At 41.8% G+C, this 21785-nt stretch overlaps 1 protein-coding gene across 4 annotated transcripts in view; it reads left to right on the top strand.

Moving 5' to 3' along the window:
* Nucleotides 1-21785, top strand: part of gabrb1 (gamma-aminobutyric acid type A receptor subunit beta1) — a 200386-nt gene that overhangs the window by 160618 nt on the left and 17983 nt on the right. The window contains exons 6-9 of one of the 4 annotated variants that reach the window (XM_052039958.1): nucleotides 4823-4960; nucleotides 9238-9390; nucleotides 11293-11507; nucleotides 15880-15895. In XM_052039958.1, the coding sequence (XP_051895918.1) occupies nucleotides 4823-4960; nucleotides 9238-9390; nucleotides 11293-11507; nucleotides 15880-15895 (522 nt within the window). Of the gene's footprint in view, nucleotides 1-4822; nucleotides 4961-9237; nucleotides 9391-11292; nucleotides 11541-15879; nucleotides 15896-21785 lie in introns of all 4 variants that reach the window. The other 3 variants (XM_052039949.1, XM_052039940.1, XM_052039932.1) reach the window with 3 other exon arrangements.

Genomic DNA, 21785 nt, shown 5'->3' with positions numbered 1-21785 from the left:
AGGGATGTAGTTAATATTCCTATAGATTCGTGACGTGCCTTATAAATGGCAATGAGACTTTTAAGTGCCAAGAGATGTGTTGCATCCTATGTCCTGTTTTGCAGCCAATATTTTGATATAATTGGGCCAGTTCAGCTTTGATTAAGGTTGATCTCCCCAAGTTTGACAGTGAAACACTAATTGATAGGGGTGCCATTCAAGGGGAGATGACTGGGTTTCTTTTGTTGAGACTGGTTATTATCTGCCCGTTACTCGATGCAAATATTTTCTCCCATTTGCTCACCAAAGCATGCCTGGCATTCAAGGCCTTGTGTAGGTTACAATGACCTGTTCCATTATTAGGTCTGTGAATAGAACTGCATATTGAGGAATATCCAATGAATGGTCCCAATTCTGACGTTATGAAGAAGGAAAAATTGTTGATGAAGCAAATGAATTTTGTCTGGTCAAACCTGTACAAGTGGTGTTTTCTTTCTTAAGGCAGGCTCATTGAAGTATTTGATCATATGATTGAACTATTAAGTTAGTTTTTATTATTGACAGCAAAGCTTGTTTTATTTTGCCTTTTTGGATAACTTGGATTTCCATTTTGAATGTCGGATTATTTCCTGTAGTTGTAACAACCAGATTTTCTTTTGCACTATAACACTTTTATTAACCTGTGGTATTTAAATTGTGTATCTGAGCTAAACAGGTAGAGATCAGAATGTCCAGCTTTTTTCAGAATCAATACAGATGTTCTGCACTTAACAGTCATGGCATCACTTTTCCCAGGATTGATGATCAATAATCCTATATTATTGAAATGAGAAAACATAATTTTTCTCAGTGTCCAGAGATATAAATGTTTAAAAAGGATCAACAAGAAGGAATGAGGATCTTGGTATTGGTATTGGTATTGGCTTATTATTGTCACTTGTACTGAGGTACAGTGAAAAGCTTGTCTTACAAACCAATCATACAGGTCAATTCATTACACAGTGCAGTTACATTGAGTTAGTACAAAGTGCATTGATGTAGTACAGGTAAAAACAGTAACAGTACAAAGTGTCACAGCTACAGAGAAAGTGCATTGCAATAATGTGCAAGGTCACAACAAGGTAGATTGTGAGTTCACAGTCCATCTCATTGTATAAGGGAACCATTCAATAGTCTTATCACAGTGGGGTAGAAGCTTTCCTTAAGTCTGGTGGTACGTGCCCTCAGGCACCTGCATCTCCTACCGGATGGAAGAGGAGAGAAGAGAGAATGTCCTGGGTGGGTGGGGTCTTTGATTATGCTGGCTGCTTCATCAAGACAACGAGCAGTAAAGACAGAGTCCAAGGAGGGGAGGCTGGCGTCTGTGATGCACTGGGCTGTGTCCACAACTCTCTGCAGTTTCTTGCGGTCCTGGGCAGAGCAGTTGCCGTACCAAGCCGTGATACATCCAGGTAGGATGCTTTCTATGGTGCATCGGTAAAAGTTGGTGAGAGTCAAATGGGACAAACCAAGTTTCTTTAGCCTCCTGAGGAAGTAGAGGCGCCGGTGAGCTTTCTTGGCCGTGGCATCCTCGTGATTTGACCAGGACAGGCTGTTGGTGATGTTGGTGATAACATCTTAGTTAGTGACAACATCTGACTGGAGAATTCTAATGCATGGAGATTGGAAACGGTAGTTAGAGGCTGCAAGAAATTTCTAATTTGGGACATGTTGGATGATAGAATCGTTTTGAAGAGGTTGAAGGGAAAGCTATGTTAGGAGGGATAATCAACCAGCCAAATATAAATTGGGAATCCCTATTGCCCCAGAGTCAGTATTAGTGAAATGATCATTTTACAACCTAATGTCCTGGAAAGTCTCTCGGGTTCCCCTGCTCTGCTAGGGTGAGTTTGACTACTTGAACCCTCAGGGAAATAGTGTAAGCCACACTATTTCACTGAGGTTCCAACCAAATTCCCGCAGGAAACCCCTCAGAAATAATAGAGCCATCTTTCCAAGGAAGCCAGAAGAAAAAAATGATCAATTGGTAATGATAAGTAATCTTCTTAGCAATAGAGGATATCAGTGGTGGGTCTGAGTAGCAGTGACCAATGTTTCACAGAGTTCCACAAGGTAGGGTTTTTCACTGCTGAAAACCAACATGTAAGTGTATCATTTTGTTTCTGATTCACAGTACTGTGGTCTTAAGTCAAAGGGATTTCAGCACATGATGCAGTGAGCACATTTATAGGTAAATGGAAGAATTAAGCCAAATAGCTGAGGGAAATATTACTTTTTCAGCCCCAGTTCACATGTATTCACTTGCTTCTGCTTCATAGTGCTGTGGTTATAAAGTCAAACTTCAGGGATTTCAGCACATAGTATAGCGGACACATTGATACAGAGGGGCACTGCATGGGTGGAGGTTTGATATCTCAAATGAAGCAGCAAACCAAGCCCTTATCTGCTTTTGTGTGGAAATAAAATCTGCCAAGATACTATGTGAAGAAGAGCAGGGACATTGCTGTGTACAAGCTGACTGCTGCATTAGCCTTCACTGCCACCATACTTAAATGGCTGAGAAGCACTTGGAGCTTCCCTGATTATGTGTGAGGTGTTCATTGAATGAAAAACTTTTACTTCATTACTTCAGTCAAGAATCAATTTAATAACTTCAGAGGCTTCAGGGAGGAAATACAGATCAGTTTCCAGAATGAGAGCATGGGGACACAAAAAGCAGGGGCATAAATTGTTTAATAAAATTTGACCTTAATCATATAATAAATGTATGTATATGGCAGCAGCTGTGCTTTGTACACAGCTTCCATAATTTAGATACATTCACTTTAAGGAACTGAATTTTGTAAGCAAAATAGAACACACAGCCACACAGTGTTGAGTGTATGATCAAAAGTGAATTTCTACCTAAATGTAGTAAGAAAGGAAAATCACCTTTAAAAACCTCTGCAAAGAGAAGACCAGCAGTACATTGACAAAATTATAGGAAACCTTGGATGGGGGTTCACAGATGAGGCATAAATTGGGAATTGGGAATATTGGATACTGAAGGTAACAGCAGGAAACTGACAACCAATCCTTGCATATCAAGAATGAAATTTTTACTTACCATTTAGCCACACTCAGACAAAGCATAGCTGAACTTTCCAAGTGAGTTTATATCAATTGCCTCAAAGATCCAAACTGAATTGTGCAATGAAACAAAATCTCATCATTGGACGTCAGTTGGGTGCCTGGCTGCTGCTGTGTACCTCAGGTGCCCTGTACTGGTCAGGAAGCAGCTGCCTACAATGTCCTCAGAAGGTATCTGTGGTTCATCCCGTGTTGCACTGTGTGGGAATGGGATCCAACTGTTGCCTCTCATCGCTACACCTGTGCATTGAACTGCTAAGATTGAGACCTCCATATCCTAATGAAGAGGACTTATCCTTTGAGAGACAATACAAAATAAAAACTGAAGAGAGATCTCTGAAGTTACAGTCTCACCCATATCAGGTGGTGGACAGCGATCCCTCTGTTGGAGCACATAGTAATTGGATTTGTGTAAAAATTAGGCAGGGCCCAGTTTTGCATTTTGTGGAAGCAACGGGAAATCCCAGAGTGATCCCAGAACATAGGTCTGATCTAATGGTTTCCACCTCTTTTTGCTCTGTCCTAAACCTAGAATCCTACTCTATACCATGTTACTGCTCGTAATCTGAGTTTTCTCAATAAAAGACAAAAGAGATTACTTTGATATCATTGAAGATGTAACCAAGTTTCTTTACAAGAAACTGAAACACTGATAAACTGACCAGTAACCATTAATCATACCATAGTGATTTCTGCTATAATGGTTCAAGAAATTTAATCAATTGATGGAATACTCAAATGTTCTGACAGAAGTTTACCAATAAGGGAGTTGTACTGCTAACTGTGCAATTGAAACCTAAAGCATTTGCACTACAACAAATGTCAAAGCATAGTTTTGGTGCTGGTGAGTGAGTCACCGTGGAGATTAAAACATTATCAAATCTGAAGGTGCAATAAGATGGAGCCCAGTACTTTTAAGGTAGAGTCACTGTTCTAAGAAATACAGTAGCCAGTTTGGACACAGAAAACTCCCACAAACACCAGTGTGGTCATGACTAGATAATCTGTTTTGGAAATGTGCATGAAGGGATTAAAAATTAGCAAGGATCACCAGGAAGCCACTAGTTTAAGACAGAGATGAGGCAAAAGTTTTTTTCTTTCAGAGAGTTATGAATCTTTGGTACTCTCTTACTCAAAGGATTGGGGAAGCAGAGACTGGGGATATTTTTAAGGCAGAGGTAGATAGATTCTTAATAAGCAAAGGAGTGAAAGATTACCAGGGGTAGACATGAATGTGAAATTAAAGTTACAGTCAGATAAACCATGATCTTCTTGAATGGCAGAGCAAGCTCAAGGGATCAAGTGGCTTATTCTTGCTCCTAATTTGTGTGTTCATGGGACAATGTCCATTGCTCCTTTTCAAAATATTATCAAAATGACTTATTATGTCCAGTTGAAATTGTAGAAATGTCTCAGTTTAACATTTCATCCAAAAGGCAACAACTCTTTTCCTCAGTGCTTCATCGTTATGAGTCTCACTTATTGTGTTCAGCTCTTTGGAGTGAGACATGAACCACAATTCCCTGCTTCAGAGGAAGGCCATTGAGACACTCTTGCCATGGTAGCCACAGTACTGCTGGTAGCTTTCATTTCATTGCTACTTTTAACAATTAAAAGTGAAGTTATCATTTTTCAAAGCACTGAAGAATCGTTCTGCTTTTCTGAAGGAGTTCCAATTCCTCGCCAATGGTTTTTTTTCCCTTTTGTTTTATAGATGGATACACAACAGATGACATTGAATTTCAGTGGACAGGTGGTAACTATGCAGTCACAGGAGTGGAGAAGATTGAACTGCCACAGTTTTCCATTGTTGAGCACAAACTGGTTTCAAAGAGAGCAGTTTTTGCCACAGGTAAGCAGTTTGATGGGAAATAGTTGCTATAATTTAAGTTGCTGAATTCCATGTGGTCATTCATGTTAACTAAAGTCACAGATAGAAATTGGTAGTTAGTGTGTCCATTTTTTGGGGTTAAATTAGATACAATACAAATCAATTTAACAGTGAGAATGCCTGTACCATATCACTGCAGGGGTTAGTACCACAACCAAATGTGGGGCTATTTTGCAGGCAACTCCAGTGGACAGCTGAGGCAGGCATTAGTTTCCATGATCGTAAAAATTAGAAGTCTAATTCTTGGTAATAAGAAATTAATCCACAATGAACAGGTGTCAAGTCTGCCTTTTGATGACTATTCAACAACCATTGATGTAAAGACAGTGTTGTATGCTTTTATAAAGAGATTGTGAAGGAAGAGCAGTATTTCAACAACACCCCTCCCCACCACCACCTCCCACAAGTCCTTCCCCACCATCCTCCCTGAAGCGGGGACTGAAAGAATACGTCATTTAATTTCCATCTATGTTGAAAGGCTATTGACCTGAGACATTAACTCTGTTTCTCTCTTCCCAGATGTCAGCAGACTATGTCCAGAAATTTCACTTTTTACATCCGATTTTCAGCAATAACCTAATTTTGGATATGTGTTCATTTCTATCCAAGAACTTCCAAAAGATGTTGGTCCTAGTTGTAACTGTTAGTTAACAATAGTTGTGGTCAGTCCAGTTTAATAAGAAATATCCTCATACTCGTGTGGGCCTCAAATCCATCTGGCCATTACTCTCAGTTCTCAATTAGATGAATCCATTACAAGGTGACATTAGATTTCATTAGATTCCAAGATCAACTTAAAGCTATAGTGATTACAACAAAAGAACAGAAGTATGTTTGCTGAATGAGTTTCACTATAACTTTAAATTGATGTCGGAATCTAATGGAATTATTTTTGTATGTGAATTATTTTATCTTAAATTGGTCATCCATATAATTAGTTGGTGTTCATTAGCATTCAGTGTCAATGAACAAATCCAGCTTGCGTGATCATTCTCCAGCTGATTGAATTCTGGCCTTGTATGAAGAATAATACTGCACAATCTCAGTCCTTCTAACTGCTTTTAACTGATCTGCAAAACTAGGTGAGGCTTAAAACTTGGCAAAACCATGGGGCTGAAAGGCAAAATAAGAACAGGCAAACTTGTCTCTTTTTGCACTTGGGGGTGGGGGGAGGAAGCAGGCCATTTGGGTGCAACACAATAAGAGGAATCAGTAAGGCTTATCATGAGGCTTCAATCCTCACTGTCAATCTTCCTCTGATCTCTACATCTGGGCAATCTCTTAGCCCTGTACACAATAAGAGTGCTCCAAAGACTCAGTATATAGTCAGAAAAATGTTAAGAAACTTATTGGGATATAATTCAATGTTATTCACTAGATTTTTACTTAATTAAAATAAAGATTGAACTTCCTGCTCCCTTTTAAAGATAAATTGTATGTCTTTCTCAAAAGAAAATCCTAACAATTCTGGCAATTTAGATTGACTTCAAAAAGGCAGTCAATCCTTCCCCACCACCACCATCCCAAGGCCAAAAGAGAAAGTGGGATGGAAAGGAAGGGGAGAGATGTTTCTCAGATAATAGGTAGATCCTACTGTTCTAATCCTTTCCATATATATTTGCTTTTGAGAGAGAGAGAGCCATGAATCTGCATGCATGTGTCAACAACCCAATTTTCACCAGATTGGCAAAAAGGAGGAAAAATCAGTTTGCTGTAATGCAAGCCATGTTTTCAGAGGTCAAGTGGAGACAGGACACGTGTAGTGCAGGTGATAATAATCAGAAATTATTTATATTACAGTGATTGAAGAATTGTTGCATATCATGGGTCCCCTCTACACAGAGCCCAGCATGGTAAAGTTATACTTAAGTTGCAAACTGGACTGCTGACATGAAAGATATAGTAATAACCTAAGTCCAACTAGCCTACTGTCCTGTTTCCCACTGCTATCCTGGTGAGATATTAGTTAATTAAATATCAGGTCAGATTTTGTGCTTGTAAGCAGAGAGGGCTTGTTTGCTGCAAAAATTCTTTAATGTGATTGACTGCTTTGTCAGATTGATGCTGCATGCCAGGGATCCTATTGGACTGCCACCCGAGAGCAACTGACATTAAAAGAGGGAAAGTCCACACCACAGAGAGCACTAGGTCTTTGTGGGTTATGGCCTTCAAGACCAGCAGCAATTGATTATGACAGAGAACATTCAGCCCATGTTGGCTCCCAGCAGAGCGATCCAATCAGTCCTCTTCCCCACTCCCCTTCTTATTTTCTTGTCGCACTGCAAATTATTCTCCCTCATGTGCCCAGCAACACCCCTTTGATACTTCTGCCCTATGCATACAATTTACCAGAGCCAACAGACGCAACAGGACACATTTGAGATGAGGGAGGACACAGAAGCACCTGAAGGAAACCCATGTGGTCACAGGGACAACATGCAAACTTCATGTAAACAGCGCCTCAGGTCCAGATTAAACTCAGGTCCCTGAAGTGGAGGCAGAAGTGCTAACTGCTGTGCCACAGCACCACTTGCTTTGCTGCCATCTGCAAAATCCAGCCTTTTACATTCCTATCGGCTTGTATGAAGCATTCAGCAAAGATTCTTGGATGTAACATCCAGATAAAAGCCTTTGATTATGCTGGATCTGGAATCCAAAGAGTTAGTTGAAAATTACTTAAAAACAGTTTTGAATTTGTTGGTTTCTATCAAACTCAAAAAGTAAATTAAAAAAGCTGCAAATGCTGGAAATCATAAATAAAAATAGAAAATGCTGTAAATGCTCAGCAGATCAGGCATCATTTATGGGGAGAGAAAGAGAGTTAATGTTTCAGGTCAATGAACTTATGAAAAGTTCTGGTGAGGGGTCATTAATCTGGAACTTTAACTCTGTTTCTCTCTCTACATATGCTGCCAACCTGCTGAATATTTCCGGAATCCTCTGCCCTTATTCCTACAAAACATTTTGTGGATAATTGGTTGTGCGGATAATGAGACCACAGATATTTAGGGTTCCCTTTTGACTTCAACAGATACATAACGCATTTATTTACTCGAATTATACAGGTTGTAGAATTAGTGAAAACAACTACCTTTGACTGATGGAGCTAGCACAGCCATTTTTCATGCATTTAAAAAAAACTCACCATATGAAAAATGATGAAGCTTTTTTACCAAAGAGAAAATGGAACAAAAATGGGTTTATGTCCCTTTTTGCATAGACAATGCATATCTCAGCTAGGACATTTGAAACAAGCTCTGAACTGAGCTGGGGCTTGATTGAAACACTTTAAGGAACCTGCCAGGGCTTGCAGACACAAGAGACTGCAGATGCTGGAATCTGGAGCAACAAACAATCTGCTGGAGGAACTCAGCCAGTCGAGCAGCATCTGTGGGAGGAAAGGAATTGTTGACGTTTCGGGTCAAATCTCTGCATCAGGACTTGATCCACTTTCAAATGAACTTGTCCCATTGCTGGGGTTTTCACTTTCAGCTGCCTTACTTATTAGAAGTCATTCTAAGATTAAGTTTTGGGAAGGGGGTTGGAAAGATTAAGGAATGTTCTAATTGAGGATATTAAAGATTATTCCCACTGGACGGGGAATTGTGAACAAGACATCATAACAACTTAGAGATAATTCACTCAGAGGTGATGTCAGAAACACTTTTTCATGTAATGAGTAGCTTTCTCCCTCAAAAAGCTATTGAAGTTAGTTCAATTTGAAATAGTAGGTGATATTCATAAGATTTTATTAGGCAGAGTAGTCAAGGTACTGAGACAATGTGAATAGATGGGGAAAAGATGTATGTCAGCCATGATCGGTAGTGTAGCGGTTAGCGTAACGCTATTATAGCGCCAGCAACCCGGGTTCAATTCCCGCCACTGTCTGTAAGGAGTTTGTATGTTCTTCCCGTGACTGCATGGGTTTCCTCCAGGTGCTCTGGTTTCCTCCCACATTCCAAAGACATACGGGTTAGGAAGTTGTGGGCATGCTATGTTGGCGTGGCGACACTTGCAGGCTGCCCCCAGTACATTCTCAGTAACGCAAAAAGATGCATTTCGCTGTGTGTTTTGATGTATATGTGACTAAAAAATAAATACCTTATATCTTATCTGAATGGTGGAACGGACTCTGAGACTATTAGGTTCCATGTGGTGCACAAAAGTCCCTACAAATGTTATTTATTTGTAATGAAAATATTGACATTTACACTTAATTACATTTTTTTATCTTTTAGGTTCTTACCCAAGATTATCACTGAGTTTTCGACTGAAAAGAAATATTGGCTATTTCATCCTGCAAACATACATGCCATCAACCTTAATCACAATCTTGTCATGGGTCTCCTTCTGGATCAATTATGATGCTTCTGCTGCAAGAGTTGCACTAGGTATTCATCTAATAGTCAGTAACCTAGATCTGTGCTGGAGATGTAAAACATGGATCTTGGTACTGTTATCAGAATATGGAGTAGAGATCCTGCTGGAACATGAGAAGCAAGACCAGCTGATAAATCCAGATAGCCAGATGGTAGAGAATAGGATAATAGGGTTGTTCATTAGTTGCTTGGAAGCTTTCATTCACAATAACACATGCTCTGTTACTCACACATGCACACCAGCACCTCTTCCTGAGGTCTGCTCCAATCATAATGGACGTGACAGAGTTTATTAGCACACGTCACCTAAATACAACTAAGACTAATTGATATAAATAGCATGGGTAAAATTAACACATATAATCCTACGCTGCTGTTAGAATGATTAAAACTTAGCAAATATGGTTGATGTAGTTTAAGCAGATAGTAATGGGAAGGGGAGGGAGACCCCTTCATGTCTTCTAGTTTGAGACTCCAGTAACCTGACCATTAGATTACCAGACGTCACATCACAGCTGTAATGGGGACTCCGCGCCAGGAATTCTCACTTCTCTGGTTCGTTCAGGTCCCGACTGAAAATTCATTCAAATGAAATGACCCACCCCCTAGTTGATCATAGGTGGATCTTACTGTTATTGTGGGAGGGGTGCTAAGTCTAGGCAAGAGGTGTGATCTGGACATTCAGATAATGAGCACTTTATTAGAAAAAGATCTTGATGTTCCCCGAGACCCTGAAGGTGGCATGACTGGAATCTGGAGTGGTGGGGAGGTACAATTATGATGTTTGTTGGGAGGATTGGGCCTGAGTCTGGCAGCACATGGAGGGCTGTACCAGACACTGTAACACTTGTGTTGTCCGTGTAATGCAGATTAGATTCTTGTCCATAGTCCTGCAAAGCCTGTCAGAGTCAATCTAGGACAGCATCTTCACCTCTCACACTTCTATTCCTCTGAGTCTGTTCCTTTTGAGTCCCTCATTTTGTTCCACCCCTTCTTGCCACTTAGAAATTCTCATTATCTAAAACCCCTCCAAGGATCCATCTTGCCCTCCCATCCTGCTTCTGTATGTTGCCCTTGGAAACAATCTATGGACATGAAGTTGGCTTCCACATGGTTGCTGATGACTTCCAGTTCCAACTCTCCAAAACCTCTGTCAATTCACCGCTGCCTCTGTGTTATCAAATGTGTTGTTCATCATGCAACCTTGGGTTGATCACATTGTCCTCCAGTTAAGCAAAAGGGGGAATGAGGCTGTCACATGCTTTGCATCCTTGTAACTGATCCTATCCAGCTCTGACCTTTTTTTTCTCAGATTGAACCAGGTTACTCACAACCTGGGCATCCTTTCAGAATCCATCTTGAATTTCTGATCTTATACCTTCTCCATCACAAGAACTGTCTACTTCTGCTACATATCAGCTCTTTCTGAAACCCTCATTCATGCCCTTGGATACTCCAGACCTGACTAATCCAAATCCAACTCTCCACCTGCAGTGAATTTGATCTTATCCAAATCTCTGCTTCAATCCAGCACAAGTTCCCCTCAGCCATCATCCCTGTATTACATTATTCCCTGATTCCCCCAACTCCTCCAATCTGTCCACATACTCAGACAATGGTCTCATGAATCTTTTGTTTCTTCAGCTCTTCATTGTCCAGTGTGTCTTTCACTACCAAGCCCCTGTGCCTTTTCACTTCCTCTTCTTTCTTCAGACCCTTTTTAAAACACACCTTATTGACTAAACTTTTATCACAATTATGAAGTTTTGATTGTGCTTCTGTAAAGCACTTAAGATTTTTTTCTGTTAAAGGCACCACATCACCACAAATTATAATTGTTGCTTGCAATGTAAGTTTCTTTTTTATATGTTATAGATATTTAAATATCACTTGTTGATTTTTATTATTTTACAGGAATCACAACTGTACTTACCATGACAACTATCAGCACTCACCTCAGGGAAACCCTTCCCAAGATCCCCTACGTCAAGGCCATTGATATTTACTTGATGGGTTGTTTTGTCTTTGTATTCCTGGCTTTATTGGAGTACGCATTTGTTAACTATATATTCTTTGGAAGAGGGCCACAGCTTCAGAAGAAAGCAGCTGAGAAAGACACTCAGACCCAAGTGAAAGGAAGACTGGGAAACAACAAAGCTCAGGTAAAAAAATAATTGGAACTTCTGTGTGAGTGTGAAAAATGAACAAAAATTACCTCTATGTTTTACCAATATTTGGTATTGGTATTGGTTTATTATTGTCACTTATACCGAGGTACGGTGAAAGACTGGTCTTGCATACCGTTCGTACAGATCAATTCACGACACAGTGCAGATACATTGAGTTAGTACCCAGTGCATTGAGGTAGTACAGAGTGCATTAGGTAGCCTTTTCTGGCCTCTTTCATATCTTAGAGGTCAAGGAATCGTTAGTTTCTTCTGCTCTCATCTAGGGTGGGAGGTGGAGGGAAATCAAGTTAATGAAAGGAAATTGTGCAGTCTAACTTAATCTGACAGTAACTGTTTCTTTTTAGAAAGAAGAAATATGCTTTAGTGCATTAAGCATAATATATGGGTCTGTACCCACCTGGCCTCTTTTGGCGGAAGATGGTCCAAGTTGATTACTTCTCTTGGAATTAAGTCTACATTTAACAAAATTCAACATAGCAGGTGATAAGCGCACTAGAGATTTTCATCAGGCATTTATACTACCTCCGTGTAAATTTCAAATTCACTGCCCAAGGCAGCTCCAATATTATGAGATGAGAATTTCTATTCTGAACAGAAACTACAGTAAACCATTTATCACCTCAAGCTGTTTCTGAATTGATAACACTGATATTCCTAATTTTGTGTTCTTATGTTCTGGCACTATTAATGAGCAGCACAATGATGAGGGTTGTAGAAAACTGTTACAAATCTCCCTCCATGTGGTACAAGCAGATTATCTGAGGGTAGAGAATGTGTTAAGTGACATATTATGTGATCAGAATGCAAATTTCTTTCTTACTGGTGATAACCAGGCTTAAACCATAGAGAATATTACATTTATTTCCTCTTACCTAAACTGTAAAATGAGCCAGCAATTCTTTATATCTGTGTACATGTTTGGGGTGTGGGTATTAATGCCAAAGCTAACATTAATTCATCATTTCCAATCAATGTTAAAGTGAGATGTTAATTCAAAAGGAATTGTTGAGTCAGTATCATTGCTGCCAGCTTGAAGTCATATAATAGTAAAGATGGCAGATTTCTTGCTGAATTAATTCTGAAATTAGTGAACCAGAAAGATTTTTATACAGTATGTTTCTTTTGTGGTCAGTACCAATACTGGCACTGGCTTTCTTTCATTGAATCACAGGAAATGTGCAACACAGCAGGAAGCATTCAGCCTAACATGTGTTCATGCTGCTTAAAAAAAGCTACCCAGCCCCCTCACCAAGTCCTTAGCCCTTCAAGTCACAGCTCTTGAAATATAAACGCAAGTACCTTTTAAATGTGCTGGGGGTTTCTGCTTCTACTCAGCTTTCAGACAGTGAGTTCCAAATTCCTAGCATTTGATACATGAAAATTATTTTCCTCATCTCCCCTTTAATCTTCTATTAATAACTACAAGTCTATGCCCCCTGCTTTTTGACCTTTCTTCAAAGGGATATAGGTCCTTCCTATCTATTTTATGTTTCTCAATTCTATTCTTAATTTTATTCAATTCAATTAAACCTCTTCTCAGCCTCCAATGTTCCAAAGAAAACAACCCTAACTTGTCCATTCTTTCCTCATTGTTAAACTTTTCCAATCCTGGCAACACCTTCATAAATCTCCTCTGTACCCTCTCCAGAGCAACCATATATTTACTAAGTGCAATACTCAAGTTATGGCTGAAATAGTATTGTATGCAGTCCTGATTTATCCTTTCTGTTCTTAAACTCTGTGTATTGAGAAATAAAGGAAAAACGCCTCTATGCCTTTATTGACCTCCCCTGCTACCTTTAAGGATCTGTGGACAGATATTCCAAATTCTCTTTGTTTCTCCACACCATTTAATAGTCTCCTGTTTGTATTCCCTTCCCTTGTTGCACCTCCCAAGTGCATTACCTCACACTTCTCTCGAATAAACTCCCATTTGCTATGCATCTATCCAACTGACCATCTTCCCATAGTCTAAAGCTTTCCTCCTCACTTTTGATCACATGACCAAATTTCTTTGCCATGCCCTGATGTTGAAGTTCAAATTCATCTACTAAAATTGGTCTGACACCTAAACTTGGAATCTTTACCCTTAATTTATCTTTGTCCTTTTTCATAACTATGTTAAATCAAACTGAATTGTGAACACTATCATGAAAGTATTCTCCCACTGTAACTCCTTCCACTTGCTCATTCCCTCAAAATTGAATCAGCATTGACCCACCATTGCTATATTCTAACTAAAATAGTAATATTGGCAGTTTAGGAATTTGTGCCTGCTATATCTTTAATCCTGATTGAATTTATCAAGTATCAATTAGCCTTAATGCAGCAGTTGCCTAGGTTACTAACTTTGTTCTCGGTCATACATGCACATTATGTGCTAACGCCCAACCACCACATTAAATGACATTCAGTGACTATTTTGATGTCGCTTGTACATAGTTCAGCTGTGCTTCTGATTGTGGATCACTCACATAGAAGCAGACCTTCAGTAGATGAGACCTGCTTCTGGGTTACTTAAAGAGAATGACCCTTCTCTGGCCCATCAGTAGCAAAGAAATTATTGGAAAGAATTCTGAGGGACAGAATTAATGATCACGTGTAAAGGCAGTGCAGCAGATGTGGCTTACTTGGACTTCAGTAAGGCCTTTGACAAGGTGCCACTTGGGAAACTGGTCCAAAAAGTTAGGGCCCATGGGATCCGGGGCAAGTTGGCAAATTGGATCCAAAATTGACGGCAATAAGAGCTAGAGGGTGATGGTAAAGCATTGTTTTTGTGATTGGATGCCTGTGACTAGTGGCGTTCCACAGGGATCCATGCTGGGACTCTTGCTGTTTGTAATATATGTGAATGGTTTGGATGTGGATGCAGGAGGCATAATCAGTAAGTGCTGGAAGACAGAATTAGTACAGATGGGTGCCCACTGGTTGGCGTGGACATGGTAGGCCGGATGGCCTGTTCCCATGCTCTATGACTCTTTATGACTGTATCAGCATTAGTGCAACAAATCACTCCTTCGGAGAAATGGCAGATACACCCATCCTTGGAACACTACTCCTCAATGGGAATATCTTCCAGCCCACGCACCCCTGACCCTGGCCAATCTCAAGCCCAACCTTCCTGACCTCTCCATTACAGGCCCAACTCCTAATACTCTGTCACAATATCCAGTGGCACAACCACTCTCACCCCTAATGCTCAGACGTGACCCCTAAAACCCTGTCCCTTCCTCAACTCATTCCAGCTTCCCTTCAATCCCAAGTTGCTCTCCTGTCAGCCTCCACGTGCTGCCCCAGCCCACTCCTTGCAACCAACCTGACTTCCTCCTCTAGCTCCGTAATGGTGGAGCTAGTGGAGGAAGGGCCTTGGTGCATGTTTTTGCACGCAAGGCTAATTCTATCAGGTTGCATATGCAACAGAGCATTACTGTGAGGAATGCATATGGGTGAGACCCTAGAGGTGACTGAATTAACAAAGAAGTCAGGAAAATTATCCCTAACATTTTGGTCAATAGTTTGGATTCTCTGATCATTATCATGTTCTCTATGTGGGAGCTTCCTGTGTTCAAATTAGCTGCTGCATTGCAAAGGCGAATGAACTTCAACATGATTTCATTAGTTGTAAGAAGTTTGGTATGTCCAGAAAGGTGCAGGAAAGGTACAAGGGAAATTGTAGATTTTTTAAACTTTAAAATGTTATTTATGCAGCATGGTAACAGGCCCAACGAGTCCGCGCTGTCCATTTTAAACCCATGTTAACCTACCCGTACATCTTTAGAATGTGGAAGGAAACTGGACCACCCAGAGGAAACCCACACAGACAGAGAGTGAATGTACAAACTCCTTACAGACAGCGACGGGAATCAAACCCCGATCATTGGCGCTGTAATACAGTCACACTAACCGCTACGCCACCGTGCTGCCCTTATCGAGCCATATTGAGGCTTCAGGCTTGGAAGACTCCCTATTACATTGCTGGTGACCCTCTGTGTATTATTGTCCTTTGAATGACCTTGGGTAGGTCCTAATACAGGATTGAACCTTTACTGAAAGTTAGGAAAATTTTTGTTGATTTTGTCAGTTTTCAATCATTCATTCTGGCAATAAAAATCTACAGTTAAGTACTTGAGTGGTGCTGGAGCGGTAACTGTTATGTGCCTAATATTTTGGCCGAGTGGAGACAAGATTTACAGGTTCGGGAAAACAGAGGCTGGAGTTGGCTGACTGAAAACAGAAGACAAATAACGAGTAACACATGGCAGATTAATGGCAAATGTATTACAGACGAGTAAGGTAAAGGGGAAGGAAGGAGGGAAAGCAAATGAGAAGTGAATGGAGAGAAATATAGGGTTAAAGATTGCCAAAGAAGAAAGGGATAAAAATTCAGTAAAATGGGACAGTGATATTTTTCAGTTAAATTTTGCAGAGGAAGATATGAAATGAGCACCACAAGTACAAAACCCCTGCAGTCATTTTTTTCTATCTCAGATCAAGCAGCAACATTAATGAGGAAGGTGATTTTTTTTCCCTGTTGGTGGTTGTATGGTGTGCTCCAACCTGTGTCTAATACATTTCTGCTCAGCAAATCCCTGCTAACCCTTTCAACCCGGACTACTATTTGTCATTTTTAAGATACTTCATTCCTGATATGACTAAATAGACATTCACTTTGAATATCAGGAAGAAAATAATAATCCACCAGCCATATCAATGTTCACAGTATTCTCAAAATAAACTATACATTGTAATTTTTTTCATGCACAAAGCAAAAATGTTTTACCACAATTATAAAGGGTCTTGGTGAGACTGCACCTGGAGTATTGTGTGCAGTTTTACTCTCTGTACCTAAAAAAGGATATTCAGTACTTGTCATAGAGGGAGTGCAATGAAGATTCTCCAGACTGGTTCTTTGGATGACAGGTTTGTCTTATGAGGAAAGTTGAATAGACTGGGACTGTATTCACTAGAGTTCATAAGAAGGAGAGAAGATCTCACTGAAGCTTACAAAATGCTGCAGAGAGGTTTTTTTCCATGTCTTGATCCAGGGTTCTGTCTAAGGAGTAGGCCATTTAGGACTGAGATGAAATTTCTTCACTCAGTGGATGCTGCATCTTTGGACTCTCAGTGCTGAGGTAGAAGATCAACTGTGATCTTGATGAATGAAAGAGCAGCCTCAAGGGGCCAGATGACCTATTCTTGCTCCCAGTTCCCATGTTCCAACCATCAGTGCTAAAAAACCAGAAGCTTTCCAGTGTGACCTTGCAGGTGGGTTTTCAGATCAGGAGAGTATCTGCCTGGACTATTAAAATTCAGTCATATCATTCCTGTTATCTTTAAATGAATGTTCATCTCTTAACATCGAGCTGTCGTAAAGGTGACACGAGAAACAGAAAAGGTAGCTTCTGTGGAGCGAGAAACACAGTTACTGTTTCAGGATGATGCTCCTAGATCAAAACGTGCAAGTTTATAATGTAAGCATTATTTGACTGTACTTTTAGAATGTGTTAATATTCCAATTTATTTTCAGGATTTGGTTATAGCTGCAAGCCAGAATTTATTGCCATTTCTCAGTCTTAATTGGCATTAAGGATGTCCATACCTGGGGATCCCAGCAGTAACCTCAGGAAGCCCACATTGTGAACTCAGGGAGTAGATCCCTACATTGTACGCTGATGGCTGGCTCCTGCACAACTAGTAAACAACCCAGTCTTCAAGAGGCTGGAAATTTTCAGCCCTACTGTCATGTTGGGAGTTGGAAATGGAGGAGGTAGGTGGTCATGTCATTGACCCTCCGCCCTCTCTCCTACATAAAATGCAGATATGCCTGGCGCTCCCTTTTCAAATCATAAGTATTTAAATCATAAGAGAACAAATAAACATCCTCCTAAATTTTCATCTTGACAGCATGCGTTGACAGATAGTGAGTGAACCAGCGCAAGAGATAAAGCTACTTGACTTTGTACTCACCAACATACCTGTGTCAAGTGTACTGTTCAGTTCTTGTTGAGACAAAGTCACACCATGTGGAGACACAAGAGACTACAGATGCTGGAATCTGGAGCAAAATACAAACTGCTGGAAGGAACACAACTGGTTGAGCAGCATCTGTAGAAGGAAATGGACAGTCGACATTTCAGGTCGGGACCCAGAGTCTTGACCCGAAAACGTTGACTGTCCATTTCCCTTTGCAGATGCTGCCTGACCTGTTGAGTTCCTCCAGCAGTTTTTTTTTTGTTTCACGCCATGTGTTGTGTGACACCAATTCTGCTGAATAGGATGGTCTTAGAAAATATCTGACAGCTCAAAGCCGCACATCTATGAGGGACAGTGGACCATCAAAAGCAGCAGAAATGTGCAGCACTAAAATTCATAACCTCATAGCTTGGCACATCCCTCAAGCTTCCATTACTATCAAGCCAGGGGATTAACCCTGATTCAGTGAGGAGAAGACTAGGAGGAGCACCGAGCACTGAGGTGCCAGCCTAGCAAAGATGCAGTACAGAATTACTGTCGTGCTAAACAATAGACAAAGCTAACCGATCTCAAAGCCGACAGATCAAATCAAAGCTCTGCAGTCCTACCCCATCTAGACATGAATGATGGTGGACAATTAAATAGCTACTGGGTGGAAGGGACCTCAAGAACATCCCCATCCTCGGTGATGGCAGGACCCAGCGTGTGAGTGCTAAAGACCAGGCTGAGCCTTTACAACCATGTTCATCAACCTATTCTAATTTCTACATATGTTTCTGACTCCTCATCTGCCGCATTATCATTCTGGGTCCCAACCCTGGCTTCACGAACTTAATCCCTCCCGAATAGTACTAGCAAACTTCCCTGCAAGGATATTGGTCCTCTTCCAGTGCTTGTCTTTCTTGTACAAATCACCCCTGCCCCAGAAGGGATCCCAATGATCCAAATGACTGAAACTCTCCCTCCTGTGCCGCCTCCTTAGCCATACATTCAGCTGTCCTGTCTTCCTACTCCTGTACTCACCAACACATGGCACGGGAACTAATCCCGAAATTATATCCCTACAGGTCCTGCTTTTCAACTTCCTAGCTAACTCCCTGTCTTTGCAGGACCTCATATCTCTTCTTACGTATCTCCTCAATACCAACATAGACTACAGCCCCTGGCTGCTCACCCTGCCCTTTCAGAATGTTCTGCACCATCTCCGAGATATCCTTGACCCTGGCACCAAGGAGGCAACACACCATCCTGGAGTTTCACTCACAGCCACAGAAATACAACTCTGACCCCCTGACTATAGAGTCCGCTATCACTATTGCTCATCTGGCCTTTGACCTACCCTGCTGTACAACAGAGCCAGCCAGGGAGCCACTGATATGGCTGCTACTGTTGCATTCTCCTGAAAGGGCATCCCCCCCAACAGTATCCAAAGCTGTATACCTGTTAGGAGGGGAATAGCCACAGGAGACCCCTACACTACTTGCCGGCCCCTTCTGGTGGCTTCCCACCTACTCTCTGGCTGAACCTTTTGGTGTCACCACCTTCCTGGAGGTCCTATCTATAACACTTCCTGCCTCCTGTATGCTTCTCGGTGAGTCCAGCTGCTGCTCCAACCGATCCATGTGGTCTGAGAGGTGCTGCAGCTGGAAACACATCTGGCAGCTGGGCTGGAATCTAGTGCAACAAACATTCTGCTGAAAGAATTCAGTGGGTCGAGCAGCATCTGTGGGAGGAAAGGAATTGTCAATGCATCAGGATTGAGAGTGGAGAGAAACAAAGGACTGCAGATGCTGGAATCTAGATGAAAAACACCATGATGCTGGAGGAACTCAGCAGGCCAGGCAGAATCCGTGGAGAAAAGCAGACGCTCAACGTTTCGGGTCAGGACTTTTCAGGATTGAAGATAGGAAAAGGGGAAGCCCAATATATAGGAGGGAAAAGCAGAGCAGTGAAAGGTAGACAAAGTGGGGAGGCGGGGTGGGCACAAGGTGATGATAGGTAGATGCAGGTAAGAGTTAGTGATAGGCAGGTGCGGGGGGGGAAGGGGAGAGCAGATCCACTGGGCGATGGGTCAAAGGTAAGGAGGGGTAGAAAAAAAAAGAGATAGGCTAGGAAAGGGAAGAAAAGAAGAGGCGTGGTGGGTGTGGAGGGGCTGGGGTTACTTAAAGTGGGAGAATTCAATGTTCATGCCGTTAGGCTGCAAGGTTCCAAGATGGAAAATGAGTCGCTGTTCCTCCACACCCACCAGGACAGGGACAGGTGAATGATAGATGGAGGCAGACAAAGAGAGAGGGAAAAAGGGAAAAAAACAGATGGAGTGAGGTGGGGGGAGGGGAGTGTGAAGATGGGAGATGGTTGCTGGAGGGAGATAAGCAGAACACAAAGTGCTGGATTCAGATAAGGAAAGAAGGGCAACCAAAAGGAGAGAGGTGAATGGCAGTTGGAACTAGATGGAGTTGGGGGGGGGTGGGTGGGGAGGGAGGGGGCAACCTGTGTGTGAAGTGGGTGGATGGAAGCAGGAGGGGAAGGAGAATGACTGCAAATGTAGTCATCAAGGAAACCTACCTTCTTGCTGATCTCCCACATTACACAGGAGAAACATACCACTCCACTGACTGCCATTTCTACCCCTCAAGTTACTACTAGGTTTAAAGGAAAAGAAAAGACCTTACCTTGACTTACCTTGTCACCGCTCAGCCTTCTTGCTGAAGCTTCCCTTTGTCACAGCCTCTGCACTTAGATCTCAAGCACAGTACTTCATCTTCAAGCCAGCCTTTCTCAGAATAGCTGCTCCAAAATGGCCGGTCACACTAGAACTTGCTGTTCTACTGTGCTGTTCCTTGATGCTCGGCCTGCCAGTAGGGAAAATCCATGCAGCAAGACCTCAACAACATCAAGCATGGTTTGATAGGTGGTGAGTAACATTCCCACTAAACAATGCAAGACAATGACCATCTCCAACAGGAAAGAATCAAACCATCTACTCTGGCATTCAATGGCATTACCATTGCCAAGACCCCCTCCATTAATATCCTAGGGATCACCACTGACCATAAACTCAACTGAACCAACCACATAAATTCTGAGTATCCTGCAGCAGGTGACTCATCTCCTGACACTCCAAGGCCTTTCCACCATTTACAAGGCACAGATCAGAAGCGTGTTGGAAAACTCTATATTTGCCTGGATGAGCACAGCTCCAACAGCTCTCAAGAAGCTCATTACCATCCAAGACAGAATAGCCTGATTGACTGGCACCCCTAAGTGTTCCCTCCACCACCTGTACACAACGGTTGTAGTGTGTACCATCAACAAGATGCACTTTTGTTACTGACTGAGGTTACTCCGCCAGCACTTCCCAAATCCGCAACTACTGTCACCATAAGGGCAGCAGGCGCATGGGAACACTGCCACCTTCGGGTTCCCCTGCCTTGGGAATGTATTGTCAGTGCTTTATCATTGCTGGGACCAAAACCTGGAACACCTTGCCCAACAACGCTGTGGGAGTACCTTCACCCAGAGAACTTCGGAGCTTCCAGAAACGGCCCATCACTGGCTTATCAAAGGCAGTTAGGAATTTTCAATACATGCTGGCCTTGGCAGTGATGTCCTGATTCTGAAAATGAACATTTAAGACAACTACCCTGGCAGTAATCTTGTGCAACAGATCACTGGCCACTTTCAAAATAAGAGAGGAAAACACTCAGTAGATGAGGGGGCAGTGAGGAGGAAACACTCATTAACTCTATGTTTCTCACTGGTTTCTGGGCCTTCATACAGGGAATATGAAAAGAAACCCCACTGTTCAAATCCAAGACTGTAACCCACAGCTCGGGCCCCTATCCCACATCCAACCTTTTGTGAACCGGGACAAAAGAACATTTCATTCAACAACCCTAAACCACCTAAAAGAGAAGATAGGAAATACCACTGGCCTTGTACAGGGCAGGCAAACTCTCTGACCTATCCCTGAATTCCCAAAGTACCACATCCAGCTGATTTCCCCCAGCCCTCCTGGTGGTGCCCCCTTCAGGGTTTCAGCAGGAGTGCACCAACACTGTTGAGGATTTTGTACTGAATGAATCATACTGATTCCTTTCAATTCCTGTAGGCCATGTTGAACAAAAGTTATCAGTGCAAGGTCAAGGAGCACATTGGATTTAATTAGATTGCTGGTTTCAATTACAGTTATTAACTTCACACGAGAAAACCTGCCACACGTTGTAAATTTGACTTGTCCTCAAA

The sequence above is a fragment of the Pristis pectinata genome, chromosome 2, assembly GCF_009764475.1.
Source record: "Pristis pectinata isolate sPriPec2 chromosome 2, sPriPec2.1.pri, whole genome shotgun sequence".
Classification (NCBI taxonomy): domain Eukaryota; kingdom Metazoa; phylum Chordata; class Chondrichthyes; order Rhinopristiformes; family Pristidae; genus Pristis; species Pristis pectinata.
The sequence above is the reverse complement of the archived record's forward strand: the minus strand, read 5'-3'. Positions and strand labels throughout refer to the sequence as shown.